The sequence below is a fragment of the Protopterus annectens genome, chromosome 1.part0 (assembly GCF_019279795.1).
Source record: "Protopterus annectens isolate FY-2018-M chromosome 1.part0, PAN1.0, whole genome shotgun sequence".
NCBI lineage: Eukaryota > Metazoa > Chordata > Ceratodontiformes > Protopteridae > Protopterus > Protopterus annectens.
The window spans coordinates 1799126551-1799146449 of NC_056725.1; the positions used below are offsets into that span (position 1 = coordinate 1799126551).

Genomic DNA, 19899 nt, shown 5'->3' on the forward strand with positions numbered 1-19899 from the left:
CAGCAAAAGCATGCATCTGTCAAACTGCTCATGTCAAACACATGAAGCACACTTTTCCACAGAAAATGCTGTTGCTAAAAAGGAACACAAATCAAGTCTGCTAGGAGTGAAAAGCACAACATGGAAACCAAAGCAAATTGAGGCTCCTTCTTCAGACCGCTTGGTATCTGTCAAATATACTGGAGATTTATTACGAGTACTATCTAATAAGCATTAGCCATCCAGAGGGACACTGTATTCCTGGTTCACTGGAAAACAACTAGCAACAAATTAATCTAACTTCCAATAGCCATGCTGAAATTAATGCCGACTTTACTTACATATTGCACAGAATACTATATATTAATCTTGTTCAAACATATGCAAAAATAACTAAGAGATTACAGCATTTTGCAGTTTTTATACCATAAGCAGCACATGGAGCCATATGAGGAACCTACAACATCCACTATCAGTCCTCACAATGTATACCAGATACCAGCTGTTAAATTCTTATGTCAGGTCACTTCTTCCTGCAAGGTAGTGGGAACCCTGCAGTAGCCCCACCCAGAACAGAGAGTATTCCATTTCCTTACAGCTGCAGTAAAAAAGAGCTGCAGCAACAGCCTCAACTCAAAGTCGTATCATATTGGCATCAAACATTCGGGCTGTACTCCAAAAAATTCAAGATTCAGCAGAGAGAAACATTAGTCAATCTACATTTGTGCACCTATAAAGCTAGGCATATAATACTAAAGCTATGAGAAAACAATGCAACACATAAAACAATATAGTCCAAGAAACAGTTAAGCATTCAATTATTACAGAGTCCCAAGAAAGCACTATTAAAAAGGCATGCCTCAAGGCATCTCCTGAAGCAATATACAAAATCAAAGTTAAGCTGTTCAGGTTCATGACGGCAGAAAAGCTTGAGACCAGAGGACTGAAACATCTACATGGTTCAGGCGGATTAACACAGCAATTCAACCTTTAAAATTCTACACAACAATTAGCTGCAAAATCACTGTTCAAACACCTGCACCATCAGTTAAGACTCCTTGACGAAGTCAAGGAAACTAAGACAATATAAAGTATTTCAACTGTGCTCTAGTAAAAAAAAACAAATCCCAAGAACAGCAGCTATTACTTCACTCCATCTAACAGTACTTGTCTTTTTCCACTGCATCTAACAGTACTTGTCTTTTTCCACTGGTCATTTTTCTTATTTTCTGGCTTCATTAAGGCTTACGCTACTACCATTACTAACAACAAACTTACCATGGCCTCAGATTATGTTCTTACACACCATGTGAAGATGGAAAGCAACTCACATTCACCAGGCTAATGCTCCTAAGGGTGCTTATCTGCTTAAATACACAGTCTGTGGCCTTACTTCTCAAAATATGGAACATTTTATATCTCAGAATGTAAGCAGGTCAGAACTCCGCTGAAAATGACAGTCATTCAAATATTCACAGCTTCAGTTGACATTTGACAGGACCTTCTACTGTCGGTTAGCATTTCAAAAGTCCGACTGCTGCCCTTTCTTATGACTTATGGAAATGATGATACCTGATTTGCCTACAGCAGCATCCCTGCAGCTTGGCTGGAGAACACAAACACTCCCAAACAATTACAAGTTCTGACCTCCCCACACCCTCCAACAGGGTTCGCTCTGCGACAGATAACCTTCACACATATTCATTTACACAGATTCCAAGGACTCACTAGAAGGTTTACGTTACAAAAAAAGCCTCAAACGAAAGGGAAAGAAGAAGTTACTGCAGTGGACTCCTTCCCCTTAAAGCTCAAATGCTATGGTGAGTACTTTGGTACCCATCATTTCTTGGTTCAGGGAGGTCTCCCTGCACTGATGGAACTGCGAACAATCACAAGCAATACAGACTCAAAACCAATGGAACTGGAATATGTAAACCCAATAAATGGATTCAGGATGTAAAATTCTGATGGAATGTCCTCCCAAAAAGCACTGCTCATGGAATGAAAGTCCAAGCAACATTCCTTAATAAAATGTATGTACTTATTTGCATTCTGTTGACCAGGTTTAGTCCCCACAAGGCCAATGACCTCTTTTCTAGGGAGACCCATAGCATTCATACCAACTAGAGAAAATTTGGCCAGGCACCAGGGAATTTCCCCTACTTCATCTAAATACAATTTTAATAGGAGGACAATGTTGAAAAGGCAGAGAGAGAGAGAACAGTTACAACATGGAATTTATTGCCATTTTGCGCAAGACCCAGTCAGAACATGAAGAAGCTGGGAAGGAAAGATGGAAATGAGTGGCCCATATAAACTTCTTCACCCTTGGTGGGGGGGGGGGGGGCAAGCCTAAGCTTGCTACAGTAAGCAACGTATGAATCTGGCAAGTACTGTGCATCAATAGCAGTGAGTGACTTAGTCAGGGGGTTGCATACACGTGGAAGCACATATGCACCTCCTGAGGGCAGTAACTGCAGAGTTGCCAAACCTGTTTTGAAAGGAATGACAGTGGTATGACACTGTACCAGCAGATTTGCTCTCCTAACCTGCACCAGATGCGAGTCAGGTTGTGCCCGGGGGAGGTTAAAGAAAATCTTGTAAATCCTATGAACAAGTAGAAGACCTGGGGGCAGCTGAAGGACAGCTGTAGGAAGGGGAAAAAGATCTAGTCAGTACCCTTTTAGCATACTCTTAAGACTGGATTAGATGCTTATTATTGACAAAAAACTATCACCAGTGGGACAGGATAAAGGAACTTTTTGTTCGAGGCTATTACTGATATTCTACTGCAGAGTACTGCATTGTAGCCACACATTAATTGGTTTAGCAATGCCCATACTTATGGGGACATAAGATGAAGTATTTACATACGGATTAAAATGCTTTGTCATGGCAGTTAAGGATACCTGGGAAGAGACTAAAGAAAAGATCAAAAATGGAGAAACTGAAAGCTCTTTTTCATGGACATTGACAGTACACTACAAAACGTGGAAATGTTTTTAGCCACTTTAGTTTTATTTATAGGTCAGGCAAATTTTTATTAACCAAAGGAGAAGTTTTTGATAATAATTAATAAAGAAATCAAAGGAATTAACTGGGAGGGGAAGAGGCCAAGAGTTAAGTGGGCTAAGCTAATCCTTACACTAGAACAGGGTGGTTTAGGATTACCTGGCTTGAAAGGATATTTTACAGCTGCACAGTTGAGGCTTACATACGTAACACAAGCAGAAAGCTGCAATTCAAAACGGAAAGGGATGATGATGAAGCAGGGGGGTCAAAAGAGAGAGAGAGAGAATGTATGTGTGCAGGGGAGGGGGAGGTGGTGGACTTTGGATGAATATCCTTAAGGAGAATAACTTCCATACAGAATATTATATTCACAAAGTAGCAGAAAGTAAATGAAGAACTAAGCCAACATAAGAATAAAGAAAGGAAATTTTGTCAGTAGGGATGACTACAAACAAGGGTACAGAAAATAGGCAAGAGAGGGTGGAATTTACTGGAGAAAACTGGCAAATGAATGAAGGTATTGGGAGCAAATGACTGGAGAGAGAAAGGTAATAGCATGGAATGAGGCCAAGACCACCTTTGGACTGCAGGCTAGAGACTGCCTTCACTACCACGGATTGATATCCAAGTATATGCAAAGAGAAAGGGATACAGAAATCTTAAATAAAAGACTTGCTCTGGTGGAGTTTTTAATTGAATCTAGAACAGAAGCTGCTTTTAAAAAGGGATACTTAGTACAGCATGTACAATATTGCTTGATAACTATAAGAATCAATCATAGCAAGTTAAAAAAGATTGAGCAGACAAAATGGAAAATACATTTTTGAGAGAACAATGGAAAGAACATATGTATGACTCCCAAATATGCAATAAAGTCCAGAAGGTTTAGGATCTTTGCTTGGAAGTGCATGCATAGATATTTTTACACCCCAGACAGACTTCAAAGAATGTTTCATAAGGTGGATAGCAAATGCTGGAGGTATGATGGGGAAGAAAGAGGAAACTAGGAACATATGTTTTGTGAGTATAACGAGTTGGCAGATTTGAAAAATTCCCTGCAGAGTACTCTGTCAGAAATATTGGGTGAGCAGATGGCTGTAACAAAGGAAATTAATTTTTTGAGCGGGAACACAGGATCTGTATTGTCTAAACACAGTGAAGCCTTATTAAGTTTAATTCTGTCGGCTGACAAAACAAATTAGCAGAAAATGGCAATTATAGTCTAAACCACCTGTAATTGAAGTAATAGATATTATAAAACAGATGAAAGAACTGGAAGGTGGATCTTTAGAAAAGGGAAGGAACAATTTACACAAATAAATGGAGTTGAATGAAGCAATACATGTAGAAAGTTTAGGAGAAGTGAGATTTAAGGGAAAGCAGGAATTCAGCAATTTATGTAATGTTGGATTGATGATTGTTACAAAAAAGGAAAGATATTTCATGTATAGTGTATGTAAATGGAAAAAAACATTAATACAGTTTGTTTTCTTTTCTGTTAATGCATGTTTGCCTATGTTTTAAGTGACAATTTAACAAAAATGTTTTAAAAAAACTCATGACTCCCTGTTAAAGGATATCTGCAATGGCAGGTCTGATTATCTCATTTTGGTCTACTTGGTCCTGAGGCATCCCAGTTTTGTCACTGCAACCTGTTTTTTCTGTCTCTGATAAAAGCCCCACCACTTTGTTGTGAGAATAGGAAGCAGTAGGGTTGGGGTCAGGGTCAGTGTTGGGAAGGAAAGGAGGCATACAATCATGGTTGCTCCCTGTTGAAATTTGGGTGCAGGTTTCCTCTTTTCTGTCCTCCTACCATATCGTTTTAAATTGGCCTTTCTTACCCTCCCCCCTTTGCCTTGTATGTCCTTTCCTCACATGCAATAAAAGTGTCCAGATTTAGTAAAGTAGTTTCTTTCACAGTATGGCGTGGGTGGCTGAAAAACATATTAGACTGTAGCATACCATACATTCACCCCTTTCCTACATTTTCTTGAAGACTTCACAAGCAGGGTTCCTAAAGAACAAATCCTTATCAAGGAGGCAGCAAGGAGCTAAGTCTGCTGATAAAGCCCATTGTTGCTGTCTTGACTGTTGTAGCCATGGCATCATATCTGCATTTGGTAGGCTGCTTAGCTACCTGACTATTCGTCTGATTGTACTCAACAGTTTTTTCCTCCCTCTCTGGCAGTTAACAGCCCTGAAGGACAGGGTAGAAAACATGTGTACTTTCTTGCCAAACATGTTCAACATCCTAAATTTCTTGTTAGTGAGAAGGGTGTTTGGAGCAGGAACCATTTTGGACCTTTTTCTGGATTTAGGGAAACTAAACGTGGATCTGCCATTTGTCTCCTATACAGAGTATTTGTGGGAGTCGTGCAATCTGTAGAATCTATCTGGTTTCTTCAGTGCAGGGGAGGGAGTCCACCAGAGGTTAGTGCCCAGTGACCATCTAATTCCACTTTGGGTGGAAATTGAGCCCTAGGCACGGCATCATCTGCTGGGATTAAGGCTTTTATCACCACTAAATTCTCAACTGCTTATGCCAGCAGATGATGAAGAGTTTGAGATTCTATGAGCCTTACTAAGAATGTGTTACCTGCCTTCTATGAGTAAAAGTAGCCCTTTAGAAGACCCTGCCCATTACAACTTCTGCGTAATCTCCACTAGAGAATCTAGCACAGAAATTCACACCTCAGGCAAGGGTGCCCCTTCCTTCCCTCCGAACTTAGAGTGGCACAAACAGGTGTCATCCCCTCTCTGCTCCCTTGTTCCACTAAGCAGTTCCTCTGGTATGACAGCAGCTAATCAAACCCAGGACATCTGGGTCATACTCAAGGTCTTATATCCCTGTATGCCACACAGCAGCACAGAATTTTTATGCTTTGGTTGTAAATTGTCATTCAGTTTCTATTTTATTCTTGTGATAGTTTACTTTAGAAGGTTTACAGTTGCTTTTTGACTTATTTGAACTGCAACTGGAGTCCTATTTCTATGTTTTTCCTCTATGTTTTAAGGAAGATAGGTTCACAGGTAGGTACTAGGCTATCGGCCCAAGGGTCTACATTTAGGTAGGAGGACACTGTGTAAAGGTAGTGCTTTCTCTAAAAACACTTTTTATTAATCTTTTCATGCCCTCCAGGCTGTACATCAGCTATTTTTGGGAGCTTCTCCTCATTCAGTGGATCTACCAAATTCCTCCAGGACCTTCAATGACCTCTGCTCAGGGCCACTGAGGAGACTGAGGCAAACCAAGGCAGAGTCATACTGCTACCACACGGGATTTTTAGCTAGGCCCTAAGATTCCCTTCCCCTCATTCTCTCATACTTGCCCAGGGATGGACATGCAATGGGCATGCTGGCATATCATTCTCCATCAGCAACATAGCCAGTGCTCTGCTACCTTAATGACAATGCCCCCTTGTGTGTCCCTGGCCTCAGTCACAGCTCAAAAGTGAGGCATGCTAGAGTGCACATCCTCCCTTCATTGTCAGAGCCTCAGATACCTGAGACACGTATCAAACCCAGGTCACCTGGGTCATAGTCAGGGCTTTATCCCTCTATGCTACAGCACAGGCTGCTCTTTCTCTACAGTTGCAGGAATGTATAGTTAGTATATTTAAATACTAAAGCAGTGGGTAGGGGGATAGGAAGCATTCTTCCCCCCTTGCCAAAAACATTTCTGTTTTTTATTTCTGTACATTTCTGATAGAAGTATATTTTACTGCAGGTCTGCACTTTGTGAAGTCTTGACTTTGTTTCTATTTTACTGTATTCAATGGGCAGAGGTTTCTGTTGTGTATTCATACAAATATACATTCATGTGTGTACAATTTAAACCACCTGACAAAGCAAAGCAGTCTAAATAAGACTAGAGAACATGCACTCAAAAACAACTCACAGAAAACCGTGCTCAGCGTTGAGACATGAGGGAGACTTACCGGTGTGCAGTACTCCACCATTGGGTAATTCAGTTTATGGCCTTTAGCTGTACGCCCTGAAAAGAAGCAGCTCTGGCAAACATCATAGTTGAAATGTTTCAGACTTCTATACCTGTAGAGACAGGAAGCAAATGGAATTTACTCTCTGGATACCTTGGTAGTGACTCTAAACAACCTTCAGGTGTCAGATTTTCAAAAGGTAAGTCTGTGGATGAGGAAGTGACACACACAACTGAAGTTCATTAAATTCAGATAAGCAGAGCAGGCAATGGATATAATGGAAGTGAGATGCATGCATGTGTAGAAAACAAGGGCAGTCACACTCAACAGTGCAGAGAACACTTGGCAAAATAAAACATTTTCCAGCACAAAGAAAACAAATGGAATCTGTTCACTAAAAATCCCAAAACCAACTGACTAACAGAATACCTTGTTTTTAAACACCTTTATTACATTCACACATATCGAGTAATGACATATACATTAGGAGAAAATAAAACCATTACAAACATTTTTGTTTTCATGCATTATACATATATTTCCTTTTTTAAGCATTCACTCCAACATTACATAAACTGAATAATAAATAATGTCCTGCCAGCCCTGAAATTTCACACCTCTTTATTAACATTACCCTGTATGCATTGTTCCCACAAAATCCATTTATTCTATTTAGTTAGTTCCTTTCCATTTTACAACATTTTGTACTTCAGTTACGGTTAATTTAGATGTTAATTTACATTGTCTATTAATTTGTTTTTTTGGCAGCCAACAGGCCAGACTGTCTAGGCAATTTAGTTTCTATATCCCAACTCAGAAAAATAATTTCCTAAGTGGCTTTGGTGCACTGGTAGTCGCCTCACAGTTATCGCCAGTTAGTTTGATTTTCAGTTAACTGTCTCGCTGTGTGGGCGTGCTGAGGCGCGTGAATGGGCGTTTCTGCGTTGAAGGTTGTGTGCGTTAGGCCAGCAAGCTGTAAAACTCTACTGCCAATCATTAGAGGTTCCGCTGTGGCGGCGACTAACGACAAAAAAAAAAAAACGAGCACACACCTTAATTTGTTCTTCAACAGTTCTGACAAAGTACCCTGCACAGAATTTGTAAAACCTACCAACTCATTACATTAAGAAAAAACATGTTCCCATTCCATCTCCAGCAGTCACTATCAACCTGAAGAATTCTCTGAAATCTACCTGGAGTATAAAAATACCTCTGCAAACACTTCCATGCAAAAAAATCCCAAGCCTTCTACACTTTGTTACATACTTGGGAAGGATATAAACGTCCTCTCACTATTCCTTTGCATATGCATACTTGGGAGGGATATAAACATCCTCTCACTGTTCATTTGCATATCACCTTTCTATTCTAACTTTCCAGTAGTTTTAACCTTTTCAGATAGACTTTTACAGTTATAAATTATTTTACGTCTAATTATTACTTTTTTAAACAGTAGCATCTGTACTAGACAAATAAAATTCAACCACAGATGGTCTTTAACTTAAAAATCCCGTCCCTTTCTCTCTGCCAATACTCATCAATCCCTTGTAGGGAAGGCAATCTCCAACTTGCAGTCCAAACTTCAGCTTGACCACATCCCGCTCTATTACCTTTTCATCCCTAGCTATTTGCTCCCAATATCTTGGCTCCTTTGCTGATTTTATCACAAATTCCAGCCTATTTTCAATGACCCTACATGCAGTCATCCCTACTGGTAAAAATCTTTCTGCACCCCCACGTTGACTAGTTTTTAAAAAAAAGACCACCCTTTTGTACAGTAGTACTCAAAACTTAGGATGTTTTGTTCCTACGATATGGTTCCAGTACTGTTTAGGTACCAGAAACCTGCTTGTGCTTCTTGAAACTAACTGCCATGACTTAAAAGGGAAAGCCCACTAACTTTCCTTTCTTTTTTAGGTTCATAGGTATGTACTAGGCTATCTGCCTGAAAGCATTTATAAGCCTAGCTGGAATGTGTTGGCTTTCACCGCCCCCTTAGATTAGTTCACTGTACCTCTTGTCCAGCAGAGCCACTGAAGTGATCCCCGGGGGTAAACTTTCTGTTTCCCATCTACTCGTCAAGGTTTCTCTTGAAGAGGGTTAGCAAGGAGCTCTGCCTAATATAGATTGGAATCTTGTTCCAGAGCATGATAAGTCTCTGTAACAGAAATCTATCCCTCCAGCATGTCCTATTTACTGTTGTGGTAAGGTTTAGATCCCTGGAGCATGTTGCTCGAGGGGATATGGTTTTCTTTAGGTGGAGCATGTCCATCAATTCTGGGTTGGACATGGCCTTGTATGTCAGGCAGAGATCACCTCTGAGTAGGCGGTATGCAACCGAGTACAGCTGGAGTTTCTTCAGTCGAGCTGCACAGAGCATCTGCTTGAGGCCAGTGATCCTCTTGATGAGGTACTTCTGTGGTCTTTCCAGTTGTTGCAGGTGTCTTGTAAGGTACATCCCAAATGGGGCATTGTACTCTATGATGGGTCTGATGAGTGATGCGTAGAGGGGCCCAATGACCTCTTTCGATCTGGGTGCAAACCCTTTTGTGATTAGGTGGGCCACATAGAAGGATTTTCTAACCACTTTGGCAATGTGATTATCAAAGGAGAGATTACTATCTACTTGGGTCCCCAGATCCCTTATTACGTCTTCTGTACTTAGGGGGCTACCACCTATGTGGTAGTTTGTGGGTACTTTGTTTTTTTCAAAGGGGATGACTATGCACTTTTTGGCATTTAGCTTGAGGCCATGGTTTTGACACTGGGTATCTGTCTCTGAGAGACCCTTTTGGAGGATGTCTGTCAGCCGGAGAGTCGATTACAGTCCCTAGTTTGCAGTCATCTGCGAACTTCATCAGCCATAGTCCTCCTGTGCTTGCCTGTACCTCTGAGAAGTATATGCCAAACAGGAGGGGTCCTAGGACTGAGCCCTAGGGAATGCCACTTGTAACCGGTTTAGAGTCAGACCTAGCTCCCGCAACTCTAACCATGTGGGTTCTGTCCATGAGCCAGTTGGCAACCCATCTCATGACATAGGGGTTTATGTTCAGGCTGGTGAGCTTGTCTAAAACACCTGAGTGGGGAATGGTGTCAAAGGCCTTTGCAAGGTCTAGGTAGGCTGTGTGGAACACCTTTCCCTCGTCTATAGCCTTGGTAACTGTCTCAAAGAAGTCCACCAGGTTTAGGAGGCATGATCTGCCCTTAACAAAGCCTAACTAGGTAGGGTCCAGTGTTTGGAGGTTCCCAATGTCTATGTTAATTAGATCCATGATGATGCACTCCATAGTTTTGCAGACAAAGCTAGTCAGGCTTGTAGGGCGATAGTTCCCAGGGTCCGTTGCGGCTCCAGCTTTGTGGAGCGGAATAACCGTTGCTGTGCGCCACTCTGTGGGCACAGCCTGTGGAGAGGCTGAGTTTAAACAGTGTGTTTAGGTGAGGGGTTAGTTCATCTTTGAGCTCATGTAGGACGTAGCCTGGGACACTGTCCGGTCCCCATTGATGCTGTGTTTTTGGCTTTGGAGAGGGCTGTTTTAACCAGAGTGTCTGTGATTTCAGGGGCACTACATTCTTCTGGTATAGTTATGGGCCCTTTTGGGGGTGAGAGGGGGGTGAAGTTTGCACTGAACCTGTCTGCCAGGACGTTGGCTATATCGGTCGGTTCAATGTATTTTGTGTCATTCTGCACCATCTCCGAGCAGATCTAAGAATTGCCACTTAGATTCTTGGCATAGCTAAAGAATGCCTTGTGGTTATCTTTGGAGTCCATGGCAATTTTTCTTTCGAAGCTAGCCTTGGATAATTTTATGAGGGAACGTAGTTTCTTGCTGATATTGATCAGGGATGTCTTCCCTTCTTGGGATTTTACTCTTTTCTGTACTAGTTTCCTCCTCCTATTGTATAGCTTGTTTACGGCAGCGGTCCACCAGACTGGTTTACTTTACTTGGAGGAGTGAGTCTTGTTTTTGTTTGGGATAGCACGATCCATACATTCTTGTAGGTGCCCGTAGAGTGCATTAGTAAAGGATTTTGCAGCTTGTACAGCATTATCCTTTAGCATGGGGGCTTTGAAACTTCCCATCTCGGTCTAAAGTAACGTGAAGTTTGCTTTTGAAAAGTTTTTTACGGTGGTTTCTTTGACTGGGGGTGGTGGTGGAATGTGGACATCCAGAGTGATTTGTTTATGGTCAGATCTAACCAGCGAGGGGTTGACCTCCGATGTGGAACACCGGTCACTCATGTTGGTGATGGCCAGGTCCAATATGTTGTCACCTCTGGTGGGGATGCTGACCAGTTGATTCAGGGCGTTTGAGTTTATAAATTCTAGGAAATGTTGGGCAAGGGAGTTTGTACTTGAGTAGTTCTCCCAGTTAATGTTTGGGTAATTGAAATCACCCAATATCGGGGTGTTTGGTAGGACCTTTATGTTTCCCAGTGTTTCCAGGAATGCGGAGTGGGGGTCCTGGGACATGGTGGGTGATCTGTAGCAAGCTGTAATTTGAATAGCAGTTTTGCCCATTGTTAGTTGCATGTGGATGATCTCTGAAGCATCGTGCTGTGCCACTAACCCGAAGGTGTGGGTATCCTTGATGAATATGGATACTCCCCCGCCTTTGGTATTTTGGTCCGGGTTTTGTGGCCGAAATGTATGGTACGAGTTGTAGCCTGGTAGTGCTGGGGTGCTCTCTGGAGCCTTAAACCAGGTTTTCTGTTACTGCACATATATCGATTTTCTCCATACTGAAGAGTGCCTCGAGTGTTTGCATTTTGAGGTTTAGACATCTGGCACTGAGTAGCATTACCCTCAGTTTTTTGTTATTGTGCTATTTACAGCAGTGGGTTTGTCTTTTGAGCCTTGCCTAAAAAAGGCACTATGGGGGTGGCAAGAGCCTTGGCCAGTATTCGAAAGCCTAAGGGTGACAGGTGCAAGCTGTCTCTAGTGAAGCAGAGTGGCTTGTCGAGCATGTCATACCAGGCTGACAGACACTGGATCCCCTTTGAATGACACCAGTGGAAAACAGTTACACAGCACTGTTTTACTTGGTGACAACATATTGGCTCAACTCTGCCTGCATGACATAGCACAGATAGTGAAATATTCACTTTTTCCCGTCAGGTACTGCACACAGTCTTATAGGCAACAGACCTAGTGATGTCAACAGCTGCTATATAACAACAACAAATAAAACAGTGCTGTGAAACTGTTTTCCACTGCTTTTATTGCACAGAGGAAGAAAAACAATATGCACCTAATTGATAGGGTTGCCAGCCTACCTCTCTTTCTACAGAGCAGTAGTGATTCAGGCAGTTCTGTCTGGGGGAAGGGCATGACAAATGGCAAATGTACTGATATCTTGCAAGAAAACAAATATGTTCAGACATCTCTAAATGCCACAGAAAGCTGCTGATCATGTCAAGTAGTAGGACTATCTAACACTGCACACGAGAGTCTTTATTTGAGGAATGAGATGAAAATTACTATTTTTCACTTGATGATGGCATGATCTGTCCTGCACAATCTAAATTTTCAATAAGAATGTCTCACACTTAAGGTATTCAAAAACATGGCATCCCTAACAGCTGACCACATCATTTTGTATAATGATCCACTTGTAAGTTGCATTTGTAATGGCAACAGTTTTATAGAGTAGTGTCAGTCTTACACACAGAACTACTGACTTTACATGCTCAGACACTGTGGTTTTGTTAAAGCATTAAGTTGCAATACAACAGCAAATCAAGGAGTAAGCAATGCAGTGGAAGTGGGAAAATGAAATGTATGAAGGCATTTGTGCCTCAGCTTAAACAAAAATTCAAGAAAAGATAGCTGCACTTTTTTGTACTGTGCTTGTAAAATACTTTTATAGTGACTTGTAAAATACTTTTGAGGAAAACAGCAAGCACACTGGCACATTTCTCCAACATTCTCTTCCCTCATCTCTCTCTCTCTATATACCCCTGCGTGGACCCTTCGGAGCTCTGACCAACTATCCTTGGGATCTATAAGCCCAAAAGAACAAATGGCCAACATCTGTATAGCTACTCTACTGCCCAATCTTGGAACAAACTACCCTTGTCCATCAGAATGACATCCAATGCTCACAAATTCTAAAAGGCTCTGAAGACCATTGGCTGAACTCCTGACATGTTTCTGCAAAAACACAACACAACTTAACTCTTTTTCTTCTCCTACGCTTATTCTCATTGGTCTCTCTAACAACTGTTCTATACTACTTCACTGTCTTGTATCCCTTCTCTTATTTCTACATCACTGACATTGTTTTTACCTATTCTTATATCCACTATATTTAAACTTCCTTCTGTTCCCTTTGTACTTATCTTCTCTGACTCTCTACGCATCCTAGTGTACAGTTTGTGAATAATTGTACAGTTAGTCTGCATATGATACCTACCTATTTTATTTGGCTCAAAGATTGTTTTTAATGCTAGTATAGCCCAGTAAGTATTATTATTTGTATCTTTAATGTGTTCTGTATTGGAATTTTTCTCCCTGTGCCTCTGCTGAAAAGGAGCTCATGCTCAGTTGGACATTTCTGGTCAACAAATATCAAACATTCAGGATAATTTAAAAAAAATCTACTGCTACACAAAGTGTTGAGTAGCACAAGTTCTTTGGAAGGTAGACTAACAGCTCTTGGACTGCAGAGCTAACTTTGACAAAGGAAGAGAGTGGGGCAGGTCTGTCCATGCTCAAAGCATAGGACTACAAAATAACAATCCCTATGAACACCTGGAATTGAGCTACTTTCTTTGGCTGGGGAGCAAAATGTTTCTGAATTGCTTACAACAGTTCTGGGAGAAATGTGTATGATGATTACTCGGGAACAAAATGCATATACTGCAAGTAAAAATGCACATATGATGCCCTTGACTCATACTGTTGGCCATTTTGTGGAATGCACATGTTAAAATTTTTATAAGAAACACCTAAACTTATTTTAATGTATATAAATAGCTGGGATAAGTAAGATATAATGAAAAAACTTCACAATTTTTGAGTTCCAATGTGAATACCGTTTGTAACTTGATTCTTCTTCTTCTTAAGAATCTGCATCCAAAATCCTTGTTTCTCCTTACTTCACGGATTATCCCTCCCTTTTTCAACATTATTTTGCTCCACCTTCTGCTTGTGTAATGTATATGAGCCTTAATTGTGCAACTCTAAAACTATCGCTTCAAATTTAGTATTCGTAAACCATCTTTTTCTAGGAGAAAAAACAATTTATCCCACTTAACTCTCGCCATCTTCCACTCTCAAATAAATTCCTCCAATTCTTTATTAATTACGAACAGCAGCTTCTCCTCTGGTTGATAAAAATATGCTTGACATGTATGTAACACTAAAGTCACCACAAACATTTTCACTCCTAGTACCTTACTATCCATTATCAATAGTCAAGCTCATTTCAACTTCTTGGTTTTTGTATTATCGTTTTAGTCTTTTCCCACACATTCTTAGTTGCTTTTATAGAATCCTTTTTAACCCATACACCTAAATACTTCATCTTATCATGTCCCCATAAATATGGGCATTGTTGAACCAATGCATGTGTGAAAAAGTGCAGCTATGCAAACTTAACCATAAATGTAGACGTTTGAGTGTATTCAATATCGCAGTCCTGACTTGAGGGATTTCCCACCATGGAAGCCCTTGGCCAACCAAACTACCAGAGAATATTTTCCCCTCCCGAAGCAGGCGGATACTCTATCCACTGTCACTATGTTTCAGTATAAAGGAAGTTGGCTGGTGCCATGACCTCCGTACCATCTTGCCACCCAGTATATTTCTGAGGTTAGAAGTCCGGGATCCTGGATTCCAGAAAAAGTGTGAAGGAGAAAGGGGGCTGTCCTGACTGAGGAGGTGAATGTCCTAGCCTATCCCATAGGCCAGAGGTGTAGGAGAGAGGGAAAGAATACCGCAACACTGAATACACTCAAACATCTACATTTATGGTAAGTGTACATGACTGTACTATGCTCTACGTGGTTCACTGTTACAGTCTTGACATGTGGGTTGATTCCCAATGCTGAAAGGAGGGTGGATAGAAGGATTAAGGAGAGGTAAGGATGCCCTGCAAAATGGCAGTGGCAAACCCTGCTCTGGACTTGGAAAGGTAGAAAGAAGGTAATGTTTGGTGAAGGTATGCACAGAGGACCAAGTATGTGCTTCCAGAATGTCATTAGTGGCCACCCCTTCAAGAAAGGCAGTAGAAGTAGCAGAAGCCGTAGTGGAACATGTCTTCACAACATCAGCAGGCATCTTACCATGATGTTTGTAGCAAAAGGAGACACACTGGGAGATCCATTTAGAAACAGTTTGTTTAGAAACTGGTCTCCCCTTGAAGCTGTTGGCAAACACCACAAGAAGTTAGTCTGACGTTCTAACATTCTTGGTTCTATCCAAGTAGCAACACAGATGCCTAGGCATATCCACAGAATGAAGAATCCTTTCTCCCTTGTTTTGAGGATTAGGAAAGAATATAACCAAGTATATGGTCTGGTTTAAAGAAAACTGACACCACCTTGGGTATAAAGGAAGGAATACAAAGTCCTTTCTGAATTCTGTGGCTGACAGAAAACAGGCAAATTTATGGTCTGGTATAAGGATATTCCATTAACTACTTTTGGTATGAAGGAAGGGTTAGTTCTTAGAGAAACCCTATCCTTATGGAAACCAAGGTAGGGAGATGAACCCACAAGGGCTTGGATCTCAGAAAACCACCTGGCAGAAGTAAGAGCCACTAACAAGACTTTTCCAAGTACAGAATTTTAAGAGACTAAGAATGGGCCGGCTCAAAAGGAGCTAGTGCAAGTTTTTCCAGCAGAAAGTTTAGATCCCAAGGTGGAGGAATGGGTTTATGAGGAGGTCTAATATGAAGGACCCCTTTCAGAAACAGCTTGATATCTAACCTGGAAGCCAGAGGTGGAGTCAAGGGAAGGGAAGCAGAAATGGCAGAGAGATGCACTTTTACTGAAGAATAAGTCAACCCTGAATGCAGTAACTCACATGGGTAGGAAAGGACCCGTGGAACAGAAGCTTGAGATGGGTTCTGTTTACTCTTAAGGCACCAATGGGAGAATCTTTTCCATTTAAATAAATAATTTCTCCTAGTACTTGGTTTTCTGGCTCCTGCAGAAAGTACAGTTGTGTACACTTACCATAAATGTATACGATCGAGTGTATTCACTGTTGCAGTTATCACATTTGGGTTATGCCTACCAGGGTAGCCCTCGGCTGGCCTGAATACCAGAGACTTAATATTTCTGCGTCAGTTGCTGTCACAAACACTGACGTCAGGTCGTCAGTAGTATAAAGTAAGGCAGCCAATGCCATTACATCAGTTTTTCTTGCCCTAACCTATCAGGAGCCCCCCAAGTAGTAAGCCAGGTTCTGGTGGAAGAAACCCCACCAGTGGAAAAATAAATACCAAAATGTCCCTTGTAATTTTAAGGAGAACACAAGTTAGAATGGTAATAAAAGGAGAAAGAGAAAAAAGGGGGATGGAGGGAGGGTAACCTGGACTGCAACAGTGAATACACTCGAACATCTACATTTATGGTACGTGTACACAACTGTACTATGTTCTTCGTGTTTCACTGTTGCAGTCATCACATTTGGGTTGATTCCCAAAGCTGAGGAAAAGGGTGGAGGCAGTCAATGCAACTAGGAGCTGGCTAGGATGCCCTGCAAGACTGCAGAGGCAAAATCTGCACTGGATTTGGAGAAGTGAGGCAGATGGTAATGCTTGGTAAAAGTGTGAACAGATGTCCAGGTGGCAGCCTCCAGGATGTCCCTGGTGGGGACTACTCTGAGGACAGCTGCAGAGGTGGAGGTTGCTCTGGTGGAGTGTGTCCTGACCCCCTTGGGGGAGGCTTTCCATGCTGTTTGTAGCAGAAATTAATGCAATGTGCTACCCATTTTGAAATGGTTTGTTTGGAGATGGTTTTGTCTTCTGACCCTGTAGCAAAGCTAACCAGCAATTGATCAGACTTTCTGAAGGCTTTAGTCCTGTCAAGACAGAATCTGAGGTGTCTGTGCATATCCAGAGACTGAAGAATCCTTTCCTCCTTGTTCTGTGGATTGGAAAAAAAGGTGGGCAAATGAAAGGATTGGTTGAGAGCCACACTGGAAACTACTCTGGGCATAAAGGATGGGTTAGTTCTGAGGGATACCCTGTCTGCATGGATGATGATATAGGGTTCCACAGCCATAAGTGCTTGCAGCTCAGACACTCTTCTGGCTGAAGTGATGGCCAGAAGGAATGCTGTTTTCCAGGAGAGAAATGTTAGCTCTGCAGAAGAAGCTGGTTCAAAAGGGGGCAGGGTGAGCTTTTCCAAAACAAAGTTAAGGTCCCAAGTTGGTGTTGGTGCCCTTCTGGGGGGCCTCAAGTTGCTAGCCCCTCTTAGGAACTGTTTGATCAAAGGGTGTGAGAAAAGGGGCTGCTCAGTGGGAAAATGAGCAGAAATAGCGGAGGCATGAATTTTTATAGAGGAGAAAGAGAGACCACTGTGTAGTACATCAGCTATGTAATCCAGGATGAGAGGTAGGGAGAGCTGTGCAGTACTGGCTCCCTTAGCCTGGATCTAGTTGCAGAATCTTTTCCATTTGTCAGCATAAGACTTTCTGGCGCTAGGATGTCTGGCCTCACGGATAACATCCGGAACCTGTTTACTGAATATGGCAGATTGGTTTGGGGTTAGGGAATAAGCCAAGCTGCCAAATTGAGAGTCTGCAATTGGGGATGCATGAATTCCCCTTCCCTCTGTGTCAGGAGGTTTGTAATCTGAGGAAGATGCCAGGGTGGGAGCAAGGAGAGGCTGTGCAACAGGGGGTACCAGTGTTACCGCAGCCAGTCTGGAGCTATAAGAATGGTTCTTTGTTTTTCCTCCCTTATTTTGAGTAGTACCCTGGGGATGAGAGGGAGGGGAGGAAAGGCATAGACCGACAGACTGACCCAGGGAAAGGACAGGCCATCCACTTTCCAAGCCATGAAGTGATGCTCTCTGGTGTAGAATTTGCTGAGCTGATGGTTGGTGTGGGAAGCAAAGAGGTCGACCTTCGGGGTTCCCCATTTCTGAGTTATTAGGGTGAAGATACTTCTGCTGAGTTGCCACTCGTGTGGGTCCAAAAGATTTCTGCTTAACTGGTCTGCCAAAGAGTTGAGAGAGCCTGGTAGGAATTGTACTAACAGGTATAGTTGCATGGCAGAGGCTGTGTGCCAAAGGGTCATGGCCAACCTGCATAGGGGGTAGGAGTGAGTCCCTCCCTGCTTGTTGATGTACTACATCACAGTGGGTGTTGTCTGTTTTGATCAGGAGAGCCCTTGGAGAGAAGTGGTTTGAAGGCTATCAGGGCGTACTGCACAGCCATCATCTCTTTTTGACTGATGTACAGAGGGATTTGTTGTGGGCTCTATTGGCCCTGTATGCACCTGCCGCCCAAGTGGGTACCCCAAGCGTAGTCTGTTGAGAGGGTCTGGGTGGCAGGGGGTGAAGAGGAAGGCATTCCCTTGTTGTGGGAGCATGCTGCTGCCCACCAAATAAAATCTTTTCTGAGGCAAGGAAACATAGGTAGTAGAGTTTCCATGTCTTGACAGTGTTGGCACCAGAGGCTCTTTAGGTACCATTGAAGTTTCCTCATATGCAGTCTGGCATATGGAATGAGTAGTACTGCAAGATGGATCTTCCTTGCAGTTAGCTGGGGCCTGGTGGCCTACTGAGAGAAGTAGCATGTCAGGAAAATTTGTTTCCCTGGAGTGAGGTATGCCATCTGGGATGCTGTGTCCAGACTTGCTCCCAGGAAAATTATCCTTTGTGCGAGCACCTGTTTGGATTTCTTTTGGTTGACTGCATAGCCTAGGGCAGTTAGTAGGGTCTTTACAAAGGCCAGGTGCTTGAACAGCTTTTCCTGGCTAGCTGCCTGAATAAGGCAGTCGGCTAAGTATGGGTAAATCTGAATATTTCTTTGTCTGCAGAAGGCAATGGCCAGAGCCAGACATTTTGTGAAAACTCTGGGAGCAGTAGATAAGCCAAAGGGAGGGAAAGAGAGCTGAAAGTGTTGAGATCCTGCCCTGAAGCGGAGGTACTTCCTGCATGATTCCCTGATAGGAATGTGGAGGTAGGCCTCTTTTAGATCTAGGGTGGCTAGCCAAGCATCCTGGAGAGCATGGGTAGCAGTTGCTGTAGGGTGAGCATTTTGAATTTTGGGATCACCCGGAAGGTGTTTAGAATGGATAGATCGAGGATGGGGTGCCAGGTGCCCCCTTTTCTGGGTACCAGAAAAAGTCTGGAGTAGAAACCTTGGCCTATCTGTTCTGCAGGAATGTGCTCTACTGCCTTATAGTGAGCAGGGAAAGCATTTGCTTTTGAGCCTCTGCCCACTGATTTAGTGGTAGATCTGGGAACCCTTTTGGGGAAGGGTGTGGAAGGAAATTTGTATCCCTGAGACATGATGTTGTTCATGTTCAGAACCTAGTGGTCCTTGGTAATGGTGGTCCAGGTGCTTGAGTGAAAGTAGAGTTTTCTTCCTAGGGGTAAGTGAAGTTGTGCATAGGGAGGAGGTGAGTCACTGTGACTTCTTACTATAAGGGGGTGGCTTAGAACTCCCTGGTTTTGAAGTGGAGGTAGTCCACTGCTTAGATCTCTGCATTCCCTGAGTCTGCTGTCTGGGGGGGGTCTGCTTCCACGGGATCTTGGCTGGGCCGGTTTACTGGGAGCAGGAAAGGACCAGTGCTTGGAGGGACAATGCCTGATGAACCTAGGGGGCTTGACCTGCAAGAATTCCTTAACTGTTTGAATTGATTGTGCTTTTTCTTCCATCTTTAAGACCTCTTCTGCCTTAGTGCCAAATAAGTTATCTTTGTACAAGAGGGGCATCCAACAATTTAGATATGACATGGTCTAGCAGGGGCTGTTCCTTAAGCCATGCTTGCCTTCTAATGACAGATCC

The 19899-nt window shown here is 42.6% G+C and overlaps 1 protein-coding gene across 4 annotated transcripts in view; it reads right to left on the bottom strand.

Moving 5' to 3' along the window:
- UTRN (utrophin) overlaps nt 1–19899 on the bottom strand; it is a 4744936-nt gene that overhangs the window by 386825 nt on the left and 4338212 nt on the right. For all 4 annotated transcript variants that reach the window (XM_044069601.1, XM_044069592.1, XM_044069610.1 and 1 more), the window contains one exon: nt 6930–7041. In XM_044069601.1, coding sequence (XP_043925536.1) covers nt 6930–7041 — 112 coding nt within the window. The remainder of the gene's footprint in view (nt 1–6929; nt 7042–19899) is intronic.